Raw genomic sequence first — 25,381 nt, 5'->3', positions numbered from 1 at the left:
GACCCATCCCACTTGAATCATTTTAAAAACACCTCTTCCTTTCAAGTCACCAACTTGGCGAAGGAGGGAGAAGAAGAAACATTGAGCCAAACTCCATAAACACATTTTGTTTTCTGCGTGTGTGAGATGAGCCTGGGAAAAGCAAAACAATTAATCTACTCACGAGTGGCTTTGCAGGAAAAGGTTAAGGAATAATAGAGTGATTTAGATCACACCACTTTACATGCATTTATGAGGGAGAAATTCAACACCCAAATAACAAATTCAGTTCAGATTTTACTTCCTTTCTCCCTTCCCTGCCACCCCCCTCCCCCCAAAATGAAATACCCTTCCATTTGTAAATTACTTTAATTTAAATACTTTCAGGTTAACAAAATGCCTTAAGTTTGACATGTCCAAAGTTACAAAACAGAAACAAAACCTCTTGACAAAGGGTAAGAAAAAAAATATATAATCCAAACCCAAACCTCCTTTCCTAAACTGGAGTTTATGGTCTGTGAGCTGGCAACCCTCCAGAGTCTGACACAATGTCTGGAGCACCCAGAGCAGCTGGAATTAATTTTCTTCCTCCAAATCTATGCACTTTCATATGAAGCTGTGTTTTGGCACTGCTGCCCAAGAGAGAGTCCAGTGCAAAAAATCTAAGCCTGGCCGTTGTTTCTTTGCAACCCAACACTTGCTGAGCAAACAACAAAAAGGAAGAAGAGGACAAAAAAATTAAGAGAAAGAAAAACCCTTTCCCTTCCCCCACATACACAGACAACTGTACCAAACAGGGGGGCTATTCAATGCTGTTCAGAAATGGGTCACAAAGAGAAATGTTTGCAGATAAAACCAACACTTTTTTTAAACTTCTGCCTTGGTTTTTTTGTTTTGTTTTTATAAACATCATGGAGCCCCTGGAAGGTGCTGGGGATGTTTGAGAGTTGAGGTCCTGCTGATCCCTTCTGCCTCCCATTGGCACAGCTCCCACGCTGGCCCTGGCGTGCAGCCCCTCTCCAGGGTCCGGCCCCTCTGAGCGCCCGCTCCGGGTCTGAGCTGCCACAGGGAGCCCACGGGGCCCTGAGGGCATCAGCATCGGGCTGCAGCTCCTCACCCGGGCTGCTGGGGGGTCAGGAGGGGAGGAGGGAGGCATCCAAGGCACTCCCAGGGTGTCTTGTCACAAAATCACACACTGGAGTTTGTGGGAGCCCGTGGCTCTGTCCCCTCGCCATTTGGTCTTTTTCTTCTTCTTCTGGCTTTTCTCTGGGATCTGTTGCCTGTTTTGGGAGACAGAGAAGAAAGCAGGCAGGTGAGACATAAGGCTGGGCTGGATCCAGAGCCCTGGGCAGCCTGTAGAGCAGCATCTTGGTCTGCATGTGCATATTTGCATACATGTCTCCATATACCCTTCCAGCACTGCATGGCTTTTCATGCCACACTGCTGGGCCTGGCCTGTATTCTTCAGGAAGGAGGAAAGAAGCCATTAAGGGTAATGGCAGGGATGGATGTCCTGCCAGGGCACTATGCCTCCAGCTGCCCACGGTGAACTGCTGCCTCCTCCCCTGCCGTGGGGGCTGCTCTGGGAAACAGGGATGCTCCAAGAGATGTAACGTCATCCATTACACTGCTGACACTCCATAGGGAAGAGGATGAGAGAGATACAGAGAGCACAGAGAAATACACTCTTCTGCCTTTCAGCTGGCATTGCCCTTAGCCAGCTGCAGTGATGCAGACTTGGTGATGGAGGGGAGCTAAAACATAATAAACCAAGAACTGCATTTGCGGCTGCAGGGGCTCTGGCTTCCTCTGATGTTGTGAAGAGCACTGGTGCACAGAGAATGAGCTGACCCCAGACAGATGTCCCTGGCTGTCTGAAGTCACAGCCACCAGGAACACACAGCTGAGAGCCCTCCTGCAGCGTGCCCTGGAGCTGTGAGCAGCCTCTGAAGCATTCTGTTCAGGGCTTCTCCCTGTCCAGGAAGGTGAGGCACTGCCCAAATGCCTGTTTGCAGCTGCACCCAGCTGCAGCAGCTACTCTGCAAATCCAACGAAGGCTCTGTAACTCAAACACCTGACAGGCAGCTTGTAGATGTAGATTTCAGTGAAAGATAAAACATACAGACACCAGCAGCTTCCATAGATTCAAACCTGAGAGTCTGAACAGTTCAAAAGCAGCCTCTTTGTCATGTAATATACCAGGCATTAAAGCAAGTAATCCAGACCAGGATGAGACATCACTGGGGCATAAATCACTATGACTTTAGCTGGTGTTTCTCTTACAGCCTCAGCTTCCAAATTCTTGCAACCACCTGAAAAACTCAGCCTTGACTAGTAAGACTTCTTCTCAGTGAATATGAAGGCTGGAGGTATGAAAACCATAAAACTTTAAAGCTCAAAACTACAAAGATGCAATTCAGAAAATTCTTTAAATCTGGATAAACACTAAGTGACCACAAGCTGTTCATATTCTTCTGGATCTGTTTTAGAGATCCAGAAACCACACCCTGGGCCTGCTCAAGGCTTCTGCTGTGACAGTTCCTGTGTGTGCACGGCTGCAGCATAAAAGGGGCATCAGGAAATTTAAAACATCTCTTGAATGGACTCAATCACCCCACTCCTTTCTGGATTACTTCCAGACAACAGGTTCTTGCATGAAGCTAAATAAACTGGGAATCAGCCAAGTGCAAGGAGCACCAACAGTGCAACGCTGAACAAGCATCCTCACCCTGAGAGCTCACAAGGGCTCCGAGGAAGCCCTTCATTTGCAAAGCACTCTGTCAATGATAGTTATCAGGGAGCTGAAATTTACATTTTATTTGAAAAAGCTTACTTGAAAACCAGAAAAACAATACTTGATGGGTGATGCTACCCTTGACTGTGGACAGTTTGTAATGTCCAAAAACCTAGCAAAGCTGTTTGTGGCCAATGTCCAGCCAGATCACACAGCATCTTCCTGCTCTCTGACTTAACCCGAGTTCCAGCTCTTGTGAACATTGCTGGTGCCCTTGACATCACAGGCTGGCAAAGACTGACATTAGCTACTCAGGAAACTGAGGTGTACCACTTATTTTTGAGGTTATGGAGTGCATTTTCAGGGCTTGAAATTAGTAATGCCTCATTACAATACTCCTTTCAGCCTGCTTGGAGCTGTGTTACGTGGAGAAAGCAAACAAAGCCTTTCCATCTTATTTTGGCTGTTTTCCTTTCCTGCAGAGCAGAGTACATGGTGGTAAGAGCTTGCTGCAACACAAAAGTCATATCCAGCCAGCTAATACTGAGTTAGAGAACAGTTGGGAAAGAGCTTGGGACACTTCCAACTCAGTTCTCCAAAGACTTTCTGCCCTCTGCTTTTGAGACATGTGGGAAGAGTGGGCAGTACCATCTGGTTTTGATGGAGGCTGGCTTGAGGCTCTGCTAGGATATTCACAAGTACAGATATGCTGTGAATAAATGCCTTGTGGTTTAATTGCCGGGCGAGGCACTTTGCGCAGCAGGGAGGAGCACGATTTCAGCTCAGCGCCCTCCAAAACATGAAAAATGAGGGCCCAGAAAATCTGGCAGACAACTAGTGCCAGAAAAACAAATCTTCTCAGAGAGAACTGAGGTTATCAGCGAGATGCTGGGATGTGTGTGCAGCTCTTTTCCTGCAGGGGAGCCGGGCTCTGGGAAGGCAGTCCCTCCCTGCTGGCAGCCGGAGCAGGGGTTCGCCCGGAGAGCGCGTTTGCCAAAACGAGCAAAGGCAGCTCATGCCAGAACTGGGAACAAACCTCTGCAGTCTGAGGAAACCTGGGGCTTAGCCATTAGGTCATGCAGTTTCTCATACAAAATGGCTTAATTTTTTCCATCTAGTGAGCAGAAAATGTTAGAAGTCACCTACAGCATTAGAATTTTGTAGGATTTTTTGCTGGTCCTTTTTAACTTCTGTCAAGGCAAGACTCTGAGAGGATAAAACTATGAAAACCCAAATTACTGGTCCAGAGCTTTCAATGCCAGCCTTTTAGAGCTGATCATTGTAGTAGGTTTTGCACTGTTCATTGAACAAAAAATTTTCATTTCAGCTACTTCTTACTGGGCATGGTACTGATGTCCTGCATGGGTAGCTAAGTGCTAGTAACAGGCCTAAGCAGATACAGGACAAGGAAGTTAATAAACACCAGAAATATCCCACCCCCAAGAAAACCTGGCTCCTGACTCTCTGAGCCATGACTCCTGCATGTCCCACCCATGGGCAGTAAGGAAGGGAGGAGTTTGCAGCTTACCTTATTACCCTCACAAGATCATGGAAGGCCTTGTCCACGTTCAGAGGTGGGTCCTTGGCACTGGTTTCTATATAAGGAATCTGGAGGAGAGAAGTGTATCATGAAAGAGATCAGTGATAATACCAGTTTCAAAATGAAAAGCCTGAAGGCTGAAGAAACGGGCTGCTAATACCACGGAAATACAGGTAAACAAAATGTTGCCATGACACTGCTATCAACACCCTCACACTTGCAGCAAGGTCAGCAACTGCTTACAAAAGGTCTGGAATAAGCACCAGGCTAAACAGCTGCTATTGAGGTCTGGGTTTGGGGGAGAATAATCCCAGACTTTATGTTGTCAGATGTTCTCTCCCCCTGAGCTGTGCTCACAGACATGAAAATAGCCGAAGGTTGTTGAAAGACCAGCACTTGCCAAAAATTCTTGCTTGCCACATTTTATTGGGACTACTGCATGAATATTTCATGACTACAATTCCCCTTCAGTGTAAAATGATCTTCCCCTTCAAAGTCTGACAGCCAGATGGGGCCTCCTAGAGTGCTTGTTCAGCACACTGGCAGATTTATAAAACTGCCTCTGATAAGGTATTTTCATGCATGGCCTTTTCCAAGGCGTGTGTATACAGATGGATACAACATGCTGTGCTGCAGTTTAGGTGTCCTGGCTCTGACAGAAACCAGATTCCGTGCGGAGGGGGAGTGAACCTGCCCTGCCAAACTCCCATCGAGGTTTGCTTAGAAACCACCACACACTTGTCCTTTAGGCACAGCAAGCTGCCAAGAGGTCTCAGGCTTGCTTGCCTTTAACCTTTCCTTCAGTTCCACCTCCTAAGGGAGTTGCTGTCTCCCTCTGGGTGTTCAGGGCTGCTAGCATTTCGAGGTGATTAGTGGAGCAGCATGTGATCTGCACCCATCTAAGACCAATTTCTCGGGCTAAACTAACAGCATGAATAATGCAGAGCTGAGATAGTGGGCCAGATTTATATAGGCTTAACAACCCTGTTAACTTCATTATCTTTAACAAGCTCAGGCAGCTGGATATACCTTCTAATGCCTGACTCTGCCTTTTCACTCCAGGGAAGTGAACTTTCTTCTCCCATCCTGAACACTTCTCAGCACTTTCAGACACCTTGTACAGAAGTCTCAGTGATGGCCACAGCTCTCCTAGAGCCTGGTGCACAGCAGAGGTTCTGGTTTCAGTGATGAATTGGCCCTACTGGAAGGAAACTGCAGAACTGCTACTTTGTAGTAGTCAAAGATGTATTTACAAATGTTTCATTGTAAGCTTTAATGCAGCTCCTAATGAGCACAGCTTTCAATTCTGAATGCCTGTAATAGGACTTTCAATAAACCATTAAATAATCCTGCAAACTTACGTTATGTTTTGTTGCCATTTCTCTCCCCTGTTCTCTTGTAATTTTCCGTAAGTGCATTAGATCAACTTTGTTTGCCACCAAAATCATTGGAAAAGACTCCCTGGAAAAAATCAAAACCACCACCCAATTATTACCACACTACAACAAAAATTATGAGCATAAATTTCACTTTTTGATGCTGACATAACCTAACATATTCAGCTACAGACATACCACATATGTGTAAAGAAATAAAAAGAAAACCCCCAGGCTGTGCTATACATATGCTCATACTGTAAAAATTTACTTGACAAGTTGCATGCATGCACACATTCCTTGTTATTTGTAGGGACTTCAGGAACTTATTGTCACAATTTCTGCAATGCCTGATGATAACTAAGCCTGAAGATCCAACTAGGTGAAGAAAGATCTAGAGAATTAGCCAGAAAATCAACTGAGACATAAAGACAGCTCTTGGACAGGAGACTGGGACTCTTTTTTATTAGTTAAGGCATCTCAGTAACTGCATATCTTGGCAAGATACTGAGGGATGATGGAAGAATTGGAGTAATTTCATTCCTGGTCATCTACTGAGAGCAACTGTGGGGGAAGAAAGATGGACTCTGGGAGCTGTTGCTTATAGGGGCATCAAATGGTGAAGCAAATGAGTGGGAGCAGAGATGCCCATCAGCTGTTACCCCAAGACAAACTGGGCTTGGCAGTGGTAGCTGGAAGGAGGCTGGAAGGAACCAAAGAGATTTGTTAAGCTTCCAGTGCTATTACCTACCATCTCCTGCTTCCAATCCCAGAAAAAAATACCAGACCCATCTCCCTCTGTAATAATACTCAATATTTCTTTAACTACCAGGCATGTAAGTGCCTGCCTTCAGCCACCACCTGAGAAGAGATCCATTTATCCACAGCATGTCCTGTGCAAGGCTCTCCTCCTCTCCCCCAGCAGAAAGCTCCACTGTTCCAGTGATAAACAGAACCAAGGTTGGGAGCCATGGGAGGTGTTGGCAGTGCCACACTCTGTCCTCTGGCTTCATGAAGCAGAACAATCAGCTGCTGCAGGGCCTCTTGGCCACTGCTGGGAGGGAGGAGGTCCCTTCTGATCACTGACACTTACTGCAGTATTGTTGTTCTATATTTAAGTCCTCCTAAATGATCCCAGTGTTCTCTGCTGTAACAGAGCTGATTTTACTGGGGTAAGGAGCAGCTGGCCATACTCATTTCTGTATAAAACACTTCCCTGGTAACTCGGGATTTTTAAACAGCGTTTCTGGGTCATTTTTCATCGAGATGATAAGAGCTCCATCTTCCTTCTGGCATGTTGCCCCATTGCTCTGGCTGGAAAAATACCGTACTGCACTCTGCATTTTAAATGAGTCTTAGAGTTATTCATTCTGATAATGTGACTGTGATTTAATGTTAATACCTGAGCATTGATATATCTTGACTCTGATCCTTCTGGAGCAAAATATTTGCTTGTCTGGATTATTTGATTGCTTTTTGGCTTACTGCACATTGATTAGAAAGGTTTTTTAGATTACTTTTGGATGATATCTCATTTTCCTTGTTTACATCAGGCATAAAACTCTATGGGGACTTTGTTCCTATTGCAAGCTCTACAACTGTTAGTTGGACAAAGCTGCTACAGTTGGAAATTTTACTATAATGAAAGTTGCGGAAAGAAAATGGGAGGAAGGCTTTGAACAGCCCTGCTAACACAGCAGCCTGCAATTCTTTTGGATCTTAAGTTGCCAAAACCACTTGCCAGACTGAAAACCAGGGTGATGCTCTGCTCCCAGCTCCCTGTGGGTTTAGCAGGAGGGTTTTTTACTCACGTTGCTCCCACTGCTGTGATTTTCTGCCCCAGCTCAGGTTTGGGTGACGCATTAATACGCTTCTCACGCTCGGAGTGGCGCTGAGCGGGGAGCACAAACAACCTCGCCAGCCCGTTTCACTTCCTGCCTCTCACACGCTGCTGCAGCACTGCACAGCATGTATGGAGGGCAAAAGTTTCAGTCCAGAGCAAACAGTGAACACCATATCTTATTTTCACCAAGTTAAATTAGATAAAATCAGCATCAGATTGGGGCAGGTTACAGGAAATTCTGTCCTGTCTCCTTCAGCTTTTAGAAACAGATTTACTTTGCCCCAAGCTAAGCCAGCAGTGCTGAGGCTGCTGTGATCTGAGAGGCTGACTGAGGGACTGACATTCTTCTTCATTTCAATGAAATCAAAGGGTGGTTTTTCCTTTACTTTTCACTCTTGTGGGTTACACTTTGGATGCTTTACTGGAAGAGCTGTCAGCTGTGAACCTCACATGATAGGAGTCCACCCTTCCTGTGGGGAAGTTATTCAGAGCTGTGAAAGGAAGCCAGCAACGAGGCCCAAACCCTCTGGTGACTTTTCTTGATGACTTCCATAATTAAAAGTCATTATGAACGGAAGAACTAAGTGATTCAAAGCTGCAGACATATAAGGGCTCAATTCACACCCCACCCAGTGAGAATGGATCCATTGCCTCTCGAACCAGGATGGGAAGAGGGAGTTATCTTGTAGATAAAGCAGCAGCTTCCCCTCACTGTGCCAGGACACATTTATTTACCATGATTAAATTCCCAGTGGTACTTTCTCCCCTGCACATGCAAGGAGGAGAGAGGTGACCTCTCCCCAGCACAGACAGATGTTTTATTCTGTGAAATTGTTCACTGCAGAGCACAGTGCATTAACTACATTACATCCCTGGTAAGAAATATAGTTCCTTCCAGCACGAACTTTTTCCCCTTCAAGACACTTGCTCACACCCCCAAATAATGCAGGGCCTTTGAAGGTGTGTTTGGCACAAGCCAGGGACAGGAAGATGGTACCAGGACACGCAAAATAATTAGGGCTGAAATGCTTGCTGACTCCCTGCTGGTGATCCCAAAGTGCCTGCACTGTGCACAGAGCAATCTTCCTCCTCTTCAGAGCTGAGCTGGTAACCTTCAAAGGTGTCTGATCTCTCTTTATCACACTGCTCTGGCAGAAATTTCTCCCTTCCAGACATCTTTTCACTCCATTGTAACACCACTGACCCTTTTCACACTGAAAGTGCTTCATGCTTATCAGAAGCAAACCACTTCTTATTCACCACACTGAGGTCCACAAATGCCACCTAAGGATTTGTCTCAGGACATGCAGAAGGCAGAAGCTGGGGTCAGATGTGCAGCCATGCCCCCAGGATGGTGGGGACTCCCTTGGCACCCACCTGTCCTTGACTCTGAGGATCAGCTGGTGGAACCGGTCCACGTGCTCGAAGCTGGCCTTGTCTGTCACCGAGTAGACGATGAGGAAACCGTCTCCAGTCCTCATGTACTGCTCCCGCATTGCACTGAACTCCTCCTGGCCTGCAGTATCCAGAACTAGGACAGAACAGACAAAGGTTTTTAATTATTGTGGGGGACCTGTAGCTGCTGGCACCACTATGTGTCCTGTGGCCTTTCTGCCTCTGCTGGGCTTCCTCAAAGACTGCAAAGATGTGATGAAATCAAGTTGGATTGACAAGGGGGCTTCTGTCCCAGACCTCACTCATCCTTGTATGCCTAAGTTGGGAGCAGGGGAAGAGGACACTGTGGATTTAATTTTCCTTTTCCAGTACCAAATACAGATCACTGAATTTGCAGAGTTGCTCCTCTGGCAAGATATGGCTCAAAGTATTTCACAGCCCTCTCAACTTTTCCCTCTCCCAGAAAAGAAAACCCAAGACTGGAAGGTTAGCTAAAAGCCAGTTTAAATGTCAGGGATAACCTACAAAATGCATGATGAAGCAGGGCTGTGAGACCCAAAGTAATAGCTACAAGCATTTTCCTTTTCTCAACACCTGGATATTGTTTCTAGACCATTTTGTCCTTTCAGAGTGAGCCTTGGGGAACTCTCCTTAAATATTTAGTCTCAAATGATGTGCTGATACTAAGGAGGTAACTTAAACAGATGGAAAAGCTTTAAGTACCTGGCACATCCAATACAGTGATCACATTTCTGTGAATAAATCCATGCTCAAATCCCCTAAAACACCTCAGTTGTGACAGCCACTCAGATGCTGTTCCCCACTAGATTAAACTTGATGGAAACATAACTCACTGGTTCTCCATGGATCTGTCTTGCAGGGGGTCCCATCACTTGTGGAACAAGCAACCCCAGCCTTCTGGGTAAACACCACATACATCAGTGCTAGTTCCTGAGCCCCAGCTTTGTGCACAGCCAGGAATTTGTCTGGCAGGAGGAGGGTACCAGAGGAGTTCATCAGTTTAGGCTATGCCAGTACCAACATGGGGTGCACTCAAAGTGCATCAGCTGCTCAGAAGTACTAATCCTAATACATCATTGCACCCCAGAGGCAAACATGGGACCTTCATGATGACTGGGAGCATTTTCACATCCCAGTCAACTGGGCTGGGTGGGAAAACTGTTTTGCCTCTGCTGTACAGCCGTGGTGTAAACATCTAAACATCTGCTGCCCACAAGTGATGGGGAAAGCCCAGGGTAGCTGTGGATGGAGACAGTGGCAAGAGCATACTGCTGACAGAGCAGCAGGGCTTGATACAGGTTTGTCTGGTCTGAACCAATCCACAGACCCAGCAAGCTGTTCCCTGTAGGGGAAGTGCTCAGGCTGCCCCAGTTTCCAGATGGGACCATGATAAAGACCACTTTGCTGCATCAGCACAGGTGGACATGCTGCATGTCACAGCACACCTCAGGAGCCAGCCACACACCTTCACTGCATGTCTGGAGGAGAGACAACTACACTGGAAGACCTGGAGACCTTCCTTGGTGCTGGCAGGCCCTTTAAAGCCTTCAGCCTCATTTGTTCTCCTGCTTTAACTGGTGTTGAATGTCTGCTTTCATGAACTCTTAAGATAAAAAGAACTTCCAGGCTCTTGCAGAGACCCTGAGATTTAGGCTTATTTGCCAAGATTGCTGGAAAGTCACCTGAGTCTCTTCATAGCCTTTTATCCTGCTCTTCCCCTCTAAATCTAGGAAACAAGGGTCTCAGCTCAAAGGCACTTCAGCTATTCTTAAAGACTGTACAAAAAAAAAAAAAAGAAAAAAAAAAGGAAATAGAAAACCCAAAGAGATTGCATGTGCTGGTAAATTTCTATGCCCTGGACAGAATTGCCACCATGGAATAAGGCCAGGGCTCTGGAGCTGGGACAGAAGAGGAAATTAATCTCTCCTACCTGCCCAACCTGTACAGAGAGGCTGGGCTGCCCTCATCTGACTCCTGCAGCAGCTAGACACGGTGTCAGGGCAGGGCTGAGCACACAAACCCAACTTGTGGGAGAGTGGGAGAGCTCCCTGCTGAGAGCTCCCTCCCCCTGAGACAGGGCAGGTGCCCCAGCACAAGCTGTGGGCAGGAAGGTGGAGATGGATGTGCTGTATCCTGCATGGTAATTAGCTTAGGGACTTCCCCTTGCTCTGGCACATTTGCAAACTTCTCATGAAGCACATAAGAAGCATCCAGCTGTGCCTTTGCACCCATCAACCCATCCCCAGCTGCTGCCCCTCCAAAGCTCTGCACCCCTGGGAGAGGGGGCAAGCCCTGGTGGGGGCTGTGGGGATACCCCAGTGCATGGGGCTCTCCTACCTTGCCTGGATCTTGGCCATCACACTAAACACAGGCAGAGCTGCTGGGTCAGCAGCTGCTATTTAAAGGGAATTCACTTGCAGCATTGATAAAAAGGTGAGCAAGTCCAGGCAGCATTTAAAATGGCAATCTGAAAGTGTAAGTAAAAGACACACAGCAGTGAAGGTTAAGGTTATTAATTCAAAGTTAAGCATTGTGTAGATGGCCACACAAAGTCCTTGTCTTAACTTTAAATGTGCTCTTCATTAAGGCAAACCCCCAGCCTAACACTTCTGTGCTTTTTGAATTGTAAACAACAGAGGAGAGGGATCTGGATCCTTTGTAGGCAGGGAAGGACCCCATCCTGAAAAGCATCAGCACCAAAAAAGGGCCAGATGTAAGTGGCTTTGCTTGTGGTGTCTTGTGGCATAAAAGCTTCAAGACAACTCCTACCTGTAGAAATGGGAAAGAGCAAGGAGAAACTTGGGAAGGGGTAGCTCAGAAGGTGATTTTCTTCCCAAAAGGATGAGAAGATTTAGCATATTAGCCAGCATTCACCTTCTTTTAAAATTGCTGTTTCTACAGACAGGATGGCAGAAGACAGAAAGAACCATGAGTAGAGAACTGTGAGCTGGTACACTTTGAACCACCAGTTGCCCCACTGGCAGCACATCAATGCCAGCATGGAAACAAGGACCAAAGCACAAGTGGGTTTCTCCTACCTCATTCTTCCAAGAACTGAAATCAGACTCATAGGCTGTACATAGTCAGGGACTTCCAACAGAAAACTTAGTGAATTTCTCACAAATTTGACCAAAGAAGCAAGGAGGAACAATTATGAAAACATTTGGGTAAGCTGAAGTAGAGAGAAGCCAAGGATGATGTATGATGTAGGAACAGACATCCAAAGAGGGCAAAGCCATTTAGAGCTATCATGAGACCAGCTGGAGACTAAACTAAGAGCAATTAGGCTGTGAGAGCCCAGCAGGGAGGTCTCCTGCTCTGCAGGTAAGAGGTGGCTGAGTGAAGAGATGGTCTTTTCGACTTTCCAGTAGATGTGACCCCCAGCTGCTGTGATGAACTCCTTGCTAATTGAATCCTGCCCCTTTAGAGCTCTCCATACCATTTTTCTGTGAATCCTGATGGGTTATGCAAGAGTGCAGCTGCCTAGAGAGCACTTCTGAGCAGGCACAGGAGCCCAGGAATATACAGGAATTTGTGGTCCAAAATAGAAGCCCTTGGTGCTTCAAGGTGTACATGTGGCAACATCTCTGCAACTGACAGTGCTCCAAGTGGCCATCCAGAGACAAAGGCACTTGGTGAACCTAAACCAAGGGTGGAGACACACTGTGAACTCTAAGCCAGCAATGGCATGGCTTTTTCTGGAGCCTAGGCTGGATTCAGTTCAAACACAGCATTCCCAGCCTTCGAGGAGCTCAGATCTGGTTGTGCAGGTGAGCTCTTCTCGTTCCATATCTAGGCAAAATGTCCCCCTACATCTTTACCTTGCCAGGCAGCTGGGTGTATAGGTCACCTCAAGAGAGTTTCTCCACTGTCCATGGCATCTAGAGGGGATAAAGATGAACTGACAAGCATGTCAACCCATTTTCTGTCCTTCAGCCTTTGGGTTTCACTGCCCTGCAGCTTGGTACCTAAGCTCATGGGAAAATGTAACTTGAATTGCCAAGTCAAACTAACAAGCCTCAGGCTGAGGAAAGCCACCTCCATGGTCTCTGTCTTCCATCAGCAGCACCATGGGAGAGGACACTCCTATCAGCCACTGCCTTCAGCTGAGGAACTGGCATTCTGGGCACTGCATGGATGGGGTACTGGGGTCACAGCTCCTATTCTGTGTCCCCACACCCCAAGTCACCTTGAAAAGGTATGAGGTGCCCTTGCCATGTGCAAAGCAAGGCAGATGCTTCACTCTGTCACTCTGATGCTTCTGCTCCTTCTCAGACACGGCCATGCTGCCCCTGGCATGACAGCTTTCCTCAGCAAAAAAACACATGATAGGAAAACACTGGGGCTTTTATGAGCCCTTCTTCTGTGCCCTAGCTAAATACACAGATGTTATAACATGGAAAACCCAAGTACTTGAATTCTTGCCCTTCCTTTAAGCAAAAAGAAGACAGGCTTCCACATCAATAAACAGAAAAAAGATGCATGCCCTTAAAGGAGCCCTTTCTCTAACAAAGGGCAAGTATTCAAAGCCTTGTGTTTTCCATGTTGTAACATCAAAATTTTCCTGGCAGGAAAAAAATCCAACCCAAGACAAAACCCCCTCTTTCACTGTTGCAAAATCCCAGCAATTAAAGGAGGGCAAATACTGGATACACAAATAAAATAATGGAAGTACAAATTTAACTTGAATTTTAATGCTCTCAGTGATGCTACTCTAAATTAACAAAAAAAAAAAAAAAGAAGAAAGCAAGCCACAAACCAACCCTTCTGCCTGCAAATCTGAAGTGACCTTTGATCTCCCTCTGGCCTCGTGGCTGAGTTGATCTCAAGTTTCCCAGAAGAAAAGCAGGGACTTCCAACAGAAAACTTCCTGTGTGCCCAGGGATAATCAGCAGCAAAAACCCTCCACAAAAAGGGATGCAAAGGATAGACAGGTGGGAAGGGCAGACAGAGTGTGGGGGAAGGAATGGAGCCTGGTGTGAGTGCACAGGGGTGCACACCAGGCTGCACACGGCCAGCCCAGCACAAGGGCACCCCAGGACTGGGAGGAGGTCTTGGGAAGAGAACTGGAAGGGCAACTGAACCTCAGGAGCAGAGAGACAACTTCTAGGCTGTGAGAGTTTCATCAAAATCATACCAGGGAAAGGAAAGGGAAGAGAAGGGAGACCACAGCTTCCTTTCACCAACACAATTCCTTGTTTGACTTGTACCAATTGGCACAGCCCTACTGACAGCTAAGAGTTCAGCCTAATTCCCAACCAGACCAAGCCATGTGCCTGTGGTCATCTCTTCATCTCCCTTTGCTTGCCACCTTTTTATCTCTGTGTGATGTATGAGCCATAAGGAATTCTGAACCATAGGGAACATTTTGCCATATTAAGGTATTCCACTTTTGGCTTCATGCCCAGATTAATAATTCCAGACTGGCATTTGGCAGCCACACCAAAAGAAATCTTCTGCTACTTGCTAAATTAGCCTGCACACAGAAAGGAGCGTGCAAAATTAATCACAGCAATGCAACTGGAACAAGAGCCAATCAAAGCAGATTAACCCTGGCCCCCACTTAATTCTGACCTCATGTCTCTACAGCACCTATGTGCATTTCACTGAACACAGCACTGTGCTGATTTCAGCACAACCAGCAGGGAATAAACCAAGATGACACATGCAGAGAAAATTGGAGGTTGGTCCTAAAGCCTCATTAGAGTGGCAGCAACCAAAAAATGGGCTAGCCACAAATTGCCTGTGCATTTTTGATTCAGGTTAAGTGCCCTCTTCCACTCTACAACACTTCCAAACACTGCATTGATGGTCTTCTAAAGCTGGCATAAGGTCAACAACAAAGTGGGTTTGTGTAGTGTGGAACATGAACACAACAAACACAGGCCCCACAATCTCCTGGGAGGCAGGGAACTATCACAGACAACTCCTGGTGAGAAAAATAGAGACATGCCCAAGCCAAAGAACAAACAGGTAAAGGAAGATTTTGAATGTAGCTTTTGCTCCAAGATTTAAAACAGAACCCTATTCCATTTCAGTCTACTTTCAAAGAGAGATTTCAGCTAAAGAAAAAAATGCAAGTCAAACATTTCATCATGCAGGCAGTTAGTGCTCTTGAATAAATGTGGGTGAAGGTCTTCATGGAGGGAAGCCAAATGCTTTATGCAAGCTGGCTAGCAGAAGGGTTTTTTTACAACATAATGCTGGTGCAGTTACAAAATGCTTGAGATGCTTTGTACAGAACTGCTCAGGCAACAGCCTGGAAAAGGGTGGGCTGTTTCCCTTTTTTTTTAAAGTTGTTGGATGTCTATGTATTTCTTTTTTTTTTTAATAATAACTGTTTCTGAAAATTTCAAAATTTATAGAGCCCTTCATACTATATTCTTATTTAGTTATTCATGTTCCAAAACTAGTTCCTATTTTAGGGGGTGGGCAGCTGCTTCTGCCCACCAAGCACTGCATGAAACCTCAGCTTGTAAAGGCTTTGGTAATGAAGAACAACTGGAAAGTCTAGGATTTTTCATGATGCATCCTGACCCTACCTATCATGTTTGTCCCTAATTTTATCCCATAAGTGATTCATGCAGCCACAGCAGAGCAGCTGTCCCAGGATATGGTGACCTCGGAGAATGACCCAGATCCAAAGCCTGTGACAGAGAGCTGAGGCAAATGACACAAGTGTTAGTCAGTCCTGGTGCCCTGTTTCTTTTGGGCAGATGGAGAAGGGTCACATCCTTTTTTCAGACAAGAATATTGTCTTTCTTCCAAAATTGTGATTGTTCAAAATCTCAAGTGGTAGGAAAGAGAAGCAGCTGCAGTTTCACTTCTCTGGCTGTGAAGCATCTGTGGGCACACAAGCCCTGGAAGTCAGGGATTCCCAAAATGCCATTCAAGGTCACAGCTGAATTCTGTTCAGCCCAAGTACAGCCATTAAGCCCATCTGAGCAAAAGAGATGCTTTTTCATTAAAACAAAGGGTTAAGTTTCTGCTCCTTGGAAAACAGTTTCTTTCATCACTCCCACTCAGATCAGGTTCAGTTAGGTTTTTTGTTGAAGTTCTGTTTGCTTGTTTTGTATAAACAATTCCAAGTATTCAGTAAAAGATGCCTTTTCTACTTTTCAATAATTTGCAAAACCAAGGCTGTTTCAGCTAACATCAACAGGTACAGCAGCTGGTGTGTATATATATATATCACAACATGGGGCATACCAGTGAAGATAAAGGTCACACATTTTAGAGGACTGGATTCTGTACTCAAAATAATGAATTAAATTTACAGCAGGACTGGATTTTTCTTTTATACAGGACTGACATTTTAAAAATAAAGATCCATGTATACATTATGAGATGATTAATTGAGAGTAGATATCTCTAATGCAGATGACAAGAAGAGACATTTCAGCACCAATTTCACAAGTACTGCCTCATATCAACTGTTAACATATTCAAATGAACAAATGTTGGCAAGATTAACATGTTTTGTTGTTTGCAGGTTTTGTTTTTTTAATACTGAATAAAAGCTGTTCTTTTAAGGACTTTTTGGCCATTTGTACTCACTAAATTATATCTGATAAATCCTAAAGAGTACAACTAAGATCTCAGGTTTCCAGACCAAGCTAACAGTCCTCACAGCAAACCCCATCAGCACCATATTCCACCACTCATGACAATCCCCCAGCTTTCTGTCCCCACACACCAGTGACACTTATGCAGAGACAAAGATCTTGAGCATCTTTGTGACAAGAGGGTGGAGGTAGAACTTGGCACAAGTGAGGCTAAATATAGTTCAGTTATGTTAGTGGCCACATACATGAACTTGGGTAATTAAGGCAGAAAATACTTGATTTTATGTACTACCTAGTTATTCCATAAAGGAAAACAAAACTTACAACATTTAAGAACAAGAGTCCCTTTGTAGCTGTGGTTAGTCTGCCTCATGCAGCATAAATGAAAAAGTAAATGCAGCTTTAGGTAATACAGGTCTTTCTCCTCACCTGCTAATTAAGGTGGTGGATTTGGGGATTTTTTTGGGCTCTTTTTTTTTTTTGTTTTGCCTTTTTTTTTTCCTATGTGTTTCACTGTTGGTTGTTTTTTAAAAAGACGCAGTTTTCTTCAAAGAACTGAAAACTTGGTTACAACAGATCTTCAGGCTGTTACCCTACCCACATTGAAATGGGACAGGTAATTAAACATGAAAACATCATCCTGAATGACTGAGTTTAGAGCTGTAAAAATTCTTCACTGTCAGTGGACAACAGTTTTGATTAAATATTCCTTCTGGTTATAACCACTCACTCAGTTACCCACTCACAGTTATTTCCCAGGGGATAAGTTCAGCCTCAATGAAGTACCATTAGCAATAGCCACCTGGCAGGGCTGTAATTCACTGGCTGCAGAAGCCTACTCCAAATGTCAATGAGGATCTGTAGGTTTTCACAGGCCTGCAAGAAACACTTCTGTGCAGAACTGGAACCAAAGCAACTGGAAGCAGAAGCTTTGCTGGAGACCAGCTGCAGACCATGCACTGCAGCTCCACATCCTGCCAGCCCCAGCAGAGCAGGAGGGACAGAGACACAACATGCTGTGGGAGACTGAGGTCTATTTGCAATTGTGCTCAGCTAGAAGGGAAAGGGGATAATGAGAGCAGCTTGCTTACCATCAAGAATTGCCCACTGCCCATCTATTTCCGTGTGCTTCAGGTAGGAGTCTTCAATAGTTGGGTCGTAGTCTGGCACAAAAATCTTCTGGAAAAACTGAATAGTGAGAGCACTCTTGCCCACACCACCATCTCCAACAACCACCAGCTTGTACGTGGGCAGGTTTTCGCTGGGAACGGCGCTTGTAGCCATGCTGCCAGCGTGCTGCACCTGCTGGAGAGAGAGATCATCTCCAGTCACTCAGCAGCAATGACAAGAGGGCAATATGCACTAGGCAGCTTTTACCTGCTGCCTAAGAAGTGAGAATGAAGGCAGCTCTGGCATCCAAAATCCTTTTGGAAAGGAGCAGCAGCACCAACCCTTCCCAACAGCTCTACAGCAACTCACACCCAGCGCTTACAAGTGCAGACATCTCCACCACTGTGCCTTGTTTGTCTGCAGGCATTGCTAATTGTCACCAAATGCACATGCAACACCTATGCCATTGAATACCTTTCCTACAGGGGTGGGTCGTGCACAGCAATGACAAAAATCACCCTGGCTCAGTGCACTTATCAAGCTCCTAACAGTTTCCTGTTGCCAGTGACCAAATCCCATTGATAAGTCAGAGTTGAGCTATTTCTCACTGCTTAACCCAAGGTATAGCGAACATTAAATGGGATGTTACATCCTAGGGCCAGATCTGCAGGCAGAGCTGCTGGTGATGGATGAAACTGGAGGTAAAGGTCCAAGCCTGGCTCTGCCAGCAGACAAAAATGCACTTAGCTGCTTTCTTCTCTCTCACTTTCAAGTTTGAGAAATAAAACCAAGAAGGCAGCAGGCCAGGAATAACAGGTGGTTTTTGTTTTGCCTTTTTTTCAAACCCTCAACCCTGCTGTGGCAGGAAGGCTGGTGCCTGTGGCTGTGACACAGCCTAGAGAACAGCTTCCCAGCAGCATGGTCACACTGCTTCCCTCACCTCAGAGCTACCTCCTAAAAGAAAAATGAAAAAAAAAAATCCCTGGCTGAAACTGGGCAACAGCACAGGTTTGTGGAGAAGGGAGAAGAAGCAGCCATTGCTGACTGGCCCATTTCAACACTCAGCAGCAGAAACTGCTCATTTAAGGAGAAGGCAGACAGGAGGTTCTGTGCATGTAAGTGCCCTCCACCCACCCTTGGGCAGCAGTGATACTGACTCAGATCTCAGAGGAAACAGGTGGCCATCTCCCAGATCTGAATGACTGTTGCATTTTCTGGGAGGTCTTTCACACACTTAAAGAGAAAAAAATCCATCATAATGATAAGGCTGAAGACAAGGCAGTTGATTTTCCTGGTATTGGTTTTCTTGAAAATACTGTTCAGTGCAGCAGCAGCTGTGGTGACACTTTCTGCAGGCACCTGCTCCCAGATGTTCTGGTTTTGCTGGTGCCCTTTGGGCTGCAGGCACTGGCTGGGGTCAGCACTGAGGTGGGACCAAGACTGCTCTGAGGGGACCTCCATAAACTGTTGGCTCCCAACCTGTATCCCCACCAAGCAACACAAGCTTTTGGAGGCTATCCCAATAACCCCAGGGATTTCTTTTTCATTAAAAAGACAACTTTTTCATTCTCAAATACCACCAAGCAAGTCTGATGTGCTCTGTGCCACAGAAGCTGTGTTCTTGTGAAAACACAAAAACATAATCCTCTAATCTAGTTTCTGATTTCTCTAGTCCCTTTCTCCATAATCATTACTTCAGTTTAACCCAAAATATTGAATCTTAAAAGCACTTTTGATCTGGTGATCAAAAGTGTTCTTTCAGTACACTGGAGACCCCATACCACCTCTAAAAAGTAAAGCCCATAAGGAGACAGAGGATGAGGTTTCTGAGTCTAAGAACAGCAAAGGCCTCTTGTCCAAATTAAGACCAGCCAACGTTTTCAGAGCAAGAAGCATGATCAAGTTTGCTTGTTTCTAAACCACCTTTGGAGGAAATTATTGAGAAAAGCAAGAATTTCCACTGCAGGCAACATCTGCTGGATGGGGAGAAGACCAAACTAGCTGAGGTTTCAAACAGTCTCACTGCATTTCCTCACAACAACCCCAAGGAAGTTTCTTAGCCCTGTTTTTGAGTAAGCCACTTTCTCATATTTATGAGACCACACATCAATACACAGCAGGCTGGGCTACTGAAAAACCAATGAATTTCAACTAAATGTCTTATTTTTGCTTGAAATACCAAGTTTTATTTTTGTGTAATCCTTCTGGGGTCAGATGATCCTCACAGGCTTTTTGAGACACAGACCCTGGCTAAAGCTCTGCCTCTCCTTCCAACACAGTTAATGACAATTTTTTGCTTTGCCCATGGCCAAGATTTCACCCCATCCTTCTTTACACAGCAGAGCAGCTCCAGCCAGGCAGAATGAAAGACTGATTGTTACTGACATGGCAGGGGACAGTCTGTGGATGTGAAAAACATACTCCATTTGTGCACGATTTTTGACCTCCTCACAAAACCACAAGCTGCTGCTTGGCAACAAGCATTACATTTTTACTGACATTTTGTGCCAGCCCTTTAACCCACTCCTAAGAAGCCTCAAGCTTATCTTGCATGAAATGCTCCCCAAAGTGCTAGGATAATGTTTAGCCCATTGTACAAACTGTGTCTCTGCCCAGCATGCTTATCGGCTGAATCGGGGCATTTGCTTCCCGTTGTTTCCAGAAGTTTGGTCATGCTGTGTGTCTGAACCACCAGACTGACTCTTACATAGCCTGGGGAAAACAGCAAGAACTGAACTGAAAAAAACAACTGGGAAAAAAAAAAAAAAAAAGTCAAGAACCGTAGGCTGGCCTGTTGAGCACAATTCCCTGTATTTTAGGTGATGCTAGAACAACAGATGAAAACTTCAGAGTGTCAAAAGGCAGCAAGTTCACATGTTTCTGCAGGATTGTTTCTGCTGCTCATGGAAACACTCCTCTTTCTACTGAGATGGCAGGTCCTGTGCTCCAGCCATGCATGCACATAAAGAAAACCTTCAGAAACTCAAGCACTTCTATCCCTCTGCCCCTCCATCTGCCCTGATAACCAAAGCACGAAGACAACTCATGCCTTGACAAGATTATGAACTTAACCAGCTCATGATTCAAACCTTTAAAACAACATATACCATTTCCTGGAAAAGACTAAACACTCCCAAAGGTGCACAGAGCTACAGGCAAGTGCAAAAGACTTGGGCTAATTTTCATGTGTTTTTGGCAAGACTACTGACACAGTCCTCCTAAGATGGGAGCAAGAATAAGCGTGTTTGCTGTAGATCTGACTGAGAAAAGCGAAGCACAAATGTTTTTATCTATTGTCTGAATACAAAGCAGCATGTGGTAATACACTAATAAGGTCTGATGATAATCATCTTACAATTTATATAGTTGTTTATTTTGAGGGAGCCAAGAGAGGGATCCATACCCTACGCTGGCAAATGCTGTCAGGGCTCTGGTTTAGTCACTGGAAGGAGGCTGATTTATACAGCCATTTATACAACCATCTTCACACACACTGGCAAGACTGGTGGCCTGACAGCACAAGCCAGTAATGCTGAGACAGTCAGAAGTGTGGCTGCTTCTGGGGTAGGTGGATGGGAAGAAAAAAGAAACATTGGTCCAAGGGTGTCACTGAAACTGAGCCTCCTCAGCAAAAAGTATTTTCTTTTAGGAGGCAGAATAAACTGTATAAAACACCATTTACCTGTCTGGACATGGAGGTGGAGTGGAAGGGCTGAGCTATCCCCTTAGAGCAGCCAAGTAACATAAAAACACCAAATTCATCTTAGTTTGTATGACTGGCCCACAAAATGTAGGTGGTGTATCTAATCCCCACCCTCATTACAAAACTTGCCCTGAATGCAAGTGGGTCCAAGCACAGCTTCTGAGCAGAATTGTGGCCACATAAGACAATAATAAAAAATAAAATGGACCCCAGATAGTTGATATTTGATGTGCTGGCACCCCTTTCCCTGGTTTCTGCTCTGCTGTCCTGAAGGCTGAGCTCCCAGGGTGAGGCCTTTACAGAAGGTCATCAAGCTCAGAACCAAGCCCTGGATTTGTAGGGCAGGTTAGTGCAATTAAAGACACCAGCTCCCTCACTGAGAAGGCCAGCACGACAGTGATTTACAGTGTCCATGGCAACATGCAACATAAATTGCTTAATTCTGTTAGGAAACCTCCAAGAAAACTACAGCAGGGCTTGTGTGGGAACTACCAAGCTCCCTCCTCCTCTGCTACAGCTCTCCAAAGCAGACAACTTCAGGGAGCTGATGTCCACTTCAGCAACAGGCCATGATTTAGCACACACTAATGTATGGGCACGGATGCTGATGATTCCATCAGCCCACGGCCAAGGAAATTTTCCTATCATCAGCTTGTTTTGGTCCATGGCTCCTCACCCATGGCCTGACAGAGCTCTGCATACCTGAGGAGGCCAATCTCACCTGAGGTAGACTATCAGCCACCCAGGCTGCCAACTCCTCCTACGGTTGCAATTAAGAACTCTTCCTCTGCCCACAGCTCACTCGATTACACCCTTTTACCCAGCCACTTTGTAAGCATTAGCAGCTCCACGCAGTGCCTGCAGGGCTGAAACTCCGCAAAATCTGAACACTTCCCTCTCTGTTTCTCCTGCAGACTGCTGGCTGCAGCCACACAACCACCACGACACACCCAGAGACGCCAGCCAGGTACCAAAATAGTTCAGCCTTATGTGTTGCAGGCAATCCCTTGGGCTGGGAACTACTAAGAATCCTTGAAAGACAGGACATGCCCTTTTAGGAGGCTGCTACTTCCCTTGAGTCATGCTGATCAGGACTGAATGAACTTCAGGAATTTCTCCCTCAAGCAGGCATGACCATGTCCCAAACCATCAAGAGCCCAAGGACTTGTAGGTGTATGAAAGAAACCTGCCAATTACTATTAAATAAAGATGAGTAACTCCTAGCCAAGTTTTCTCCAGTCTGTCAGATGTCCCTCCCAGTCAATGCCTCTGAAAGGACACACTGAACAAAAGCTGGACTGTGTTCCAGTCTTCTGTGGGAAGTCAGCATGGAACAGATGTGTCATGTGGGAAGCCAGAGTCTAATGCCTTTTGTAGCTCTGGCATTAGGTTTTTCAAAACAAAAATGAAATTTCAAGTCTCTGAGGTTTTCTAAGAAGGCAGATTCTAACAGGTGCTCCCAACTCCCATCAGCTTCCGGATCTGATGGAGCCCAGCACCTGGTAAGACCTGCACAGGAAATTACAGGCATTTCCTTTTGGAGTAGTGATCAAAGCAATATCAGATTGATACTAAAAGGGAGAAAAAAAAAAAAAAAAGCCTTGAACCAACTGTCGTTTAAAAATAAAATCCTTTACCAAGCAATGAAGAGCTGCAATCGGCTGGGCTTTGAATGTGGGGGGAGGTAACTGTGGGTCCTGGAAGTGGCCTCATCAATTCTCCTCCTGTGCAAAAAGATGCTGTACCCCAAGTGTTATGTTCCCTGAACTGCTCACTGGCTTCCTGTGCCAGCCAGACCTTTTCTCCCTTTCAACCCCAAAGTTGCATCACCTCCCCCAGCACATAGATGCTGCTCAGATTTACTGTAAGAGAAAGAAAACGCACCGGGGGAGTAATGAAGCACTTGAGATTCACACAAAAGGCAGCTAAAGACAGGAGCTGCCTGATGAATACTTGGTAGTTATTTCAGGAAACACAGAATTATAGCCTGAACAAATAATAATAACAAAAAACCACGTCACTGGAAGTGGCTTAGGTAGTAGGCAGCCCCCCACCTTCCCCCTCTGTGAATCCCTAAGTGATGTCAGGAGGAGCCCTTGCTGTAGAACTGAGCAGCTTTCCCTGCCCAGGCTGGATTCAGGGACTCACTCGCTTTTACTGGGAAGCACATGCTTGTCAGTGTCCCAATCTGTATGTAAAGTGCAGCACAGCATGAGTCAATCACACTGACAAATGTCATCCAAAACCAACTCTGCTTCCCTCTCCCAACTCCTCCTCCACCTCCCACAACCACTCCATTAATCTTCAGCCTGTTTCCCTCAGTGACGTAGTGCCCTTTTCAAAATATGTAAGAAGAGTTCTGCCACTGACAAACCAACAGTCAGGTGCAGATGCCAGATTTCTCTTTTTTTAAAATTATTATTATTAAAAGCAATACTTCAGTCAGATTTGGATCACTGGTAGTTACAGCTCTGCCACTACCAGTTCTGTAGGAGAATACAGTTATGCGACCAGAAAGCAGCTACACAAGAACCTTTATCTCTAGGATCTCAAATAAAACTGTATTGTTGCCAGTTCAGGGGTGTCCACTGATCCAAGCCTTTTGCCAAGGTATGAAATAAGAGCATCCTATTCAGTAACTGGGGCTTGGCTCAGCTACTCTTACCTCCATTACTTGTGTGCTTAAATCCACCATCCTTTTCCTTACTCATTTATTTCCAAAACCTTCAGGAGACACCAGGGGATGACAGATTCCTGTATTACTATTGCAAATTCTTTGCTAGTGAGGCCAGGAAGGCCTCTCCTATGTTATCATGGAACCACTGAAGCTGACCTAAACATACTGTAGCAAAAAAGCAGATTGCCAAGATGTTCCCCTGCCCTGCCCAGGCAGAGATAACACAGCAAGAACAAATTTAGTGGAGGAAGCAGCTTCGAATTCCAATAGCTGCCCTTCCTGCTCACACAATCCCTGGAAATGGGCAGCTTCCCTCCTAAACATCCCAGCCTGCTGACACACCAATAGAAAAGACCCCAAATTCACTGCCCTGGGTGGTTTTGCCGCTCAGTGAGGTTTCTGAAGCAATAGCCCAGTGCTTTAGCAATGTCCTGTTTGCAGCCCAGATGTTCTGCAGCCTGCATGTGGCCCTGACACTGGCAATGCAACCAGATGTGCATGGCACAGCCCTCCTGGCCTCAACCAGCATCACTCTGGGCAGGTGGAAGTGGTCCAGGCAACAAATTCCTTTGTTGCATCATGGAGCAGTGAGGGGATCCTAAGCAGCACCAGGACTGCCCAGCATGGACCTCCTCACTGCTCCACCCTGCCTTTCCCACATCAGTCCCAAAGCCCCTGCCAAAACAAGGAGTGCATCCACCCCTCTGCCCAGCTCCTTGAAGGGTCACTGCCCTGCAGACTCATGGGCACCATGCTATCCACACATGGCTGCTCCAAGGCACAGACTTCATGGCACCTATGGATGCTTTGGAGATGATTAATGGATAGAAAGGCCACCTCATTCCAGTCACCCTTCTGCAAATCAATCAATGCATTTGGCTCCACATTTGTCTTCCAGTCAGGCTCAATTCAGTATTTAATGCTTTTACATCTCCAGTGTTGCTACCGGATGTCTTTCAGGATGTAAATGGCTTTTTAAAGACTCCCTTCCCTCCTGGCAAACACACTTTGCATCTCTTAGACAGCTGCAAAGAGATGAAGGCTGTGAAGTTCCCTGGTAATAGCATTTCCACTAGGGGATGGGTGAATCCTACCTAGTCCAAGAGACAAATGAAGGAAGGTGAGGAGAGTAGGGATCCCCAGGCTTTTTACAAAATCTGTCCTCTGCCTAGAAGTCTGTTCCAAAACTTGACTCATGTCGATGTCCTTCCTAGGCAAAAAGACTATTGCACATAACATATGGAAAAAAGACACATTGCCTGTTCACTTTGCATCACAAAGTTCCCAGAAATTATCTGTGAGCTGTGGGGCAGCACTGATATTTCTTCAATAGTTCTACACCCCAAGGCACAGGGCAGGCTTGAAAGGCTCTCTATAAATTTTCCCAGGGTCTTGGATCAAGGACAGTCCCCCTGGTTCCCCACAACACATCTAATAC

At 45.7% G+C, this 25,381-nt stretch overlaps 1 protein-coding gene across 3 annotated transcripts in view; it reads right to left on the bottom strand.

Annotated features, from left to right (window-relative positions):
- Positions 1-329: 329 nt before the first annotated feature.
- Positions 330-25,381, bottom strand: part of MRAS (muscle RAS oncogene homolog) — a 38,277-nt gene continuing 13,225 nt past the window's right edge. For 2 of the 3 annotated variants that reach the window (XM_059475977.1, XM_059475976.1), the window contains 5 exons: positions 17,545-17,758; positions 8,850-9,003; positions 5,615-5,714; positions 4,242-4,321; positions 330-1,259 (listed from right to left, as the gene is read on the bottom strand). In XM_059475977.1, the coding sequence (XP_059331960.1) occupies positions 1,160-1,259; positions 4,242-4,321; positions 5,615-5,714; positions 8,850-9,003; positions 17,545-17,737 (627 nt within the window). In that variant the 5' untranslated portion in view covers positions 17,738-17,758 and the 3' untranslated portion in view covers positions 330-1,159. The remainder of the gene's footprint in view (positions 1,260-4,241; positions 4,322-5,614; positions 5,715-8,849; positions 9,004-17,544; positions 17,759-25,381) is intronic. The other variant, XM_059475978.1, reaches the window with a different exon arrangement.

This window comes from Ammospiza nelsoni, chromosome 7, assembly GCF_027579445.1.
Source record: "Ammospiza nelsoni isolate bAmmNel1 chromosome 7, bAmmNel1.pri, whole genome shotgun sequence".
In the NCBI taxonomy this organism is placed as follows: Eukaryota; Metazoa; Chordata; class Aves; order Passeriformes; family Passerellidae; genus Ammospiza; species Ammospiza nelsoni.
Note: the sequence above shows the minus strand (reverse complement) of the source record. Positions and strands in the feature narration are given on the sequence as shown.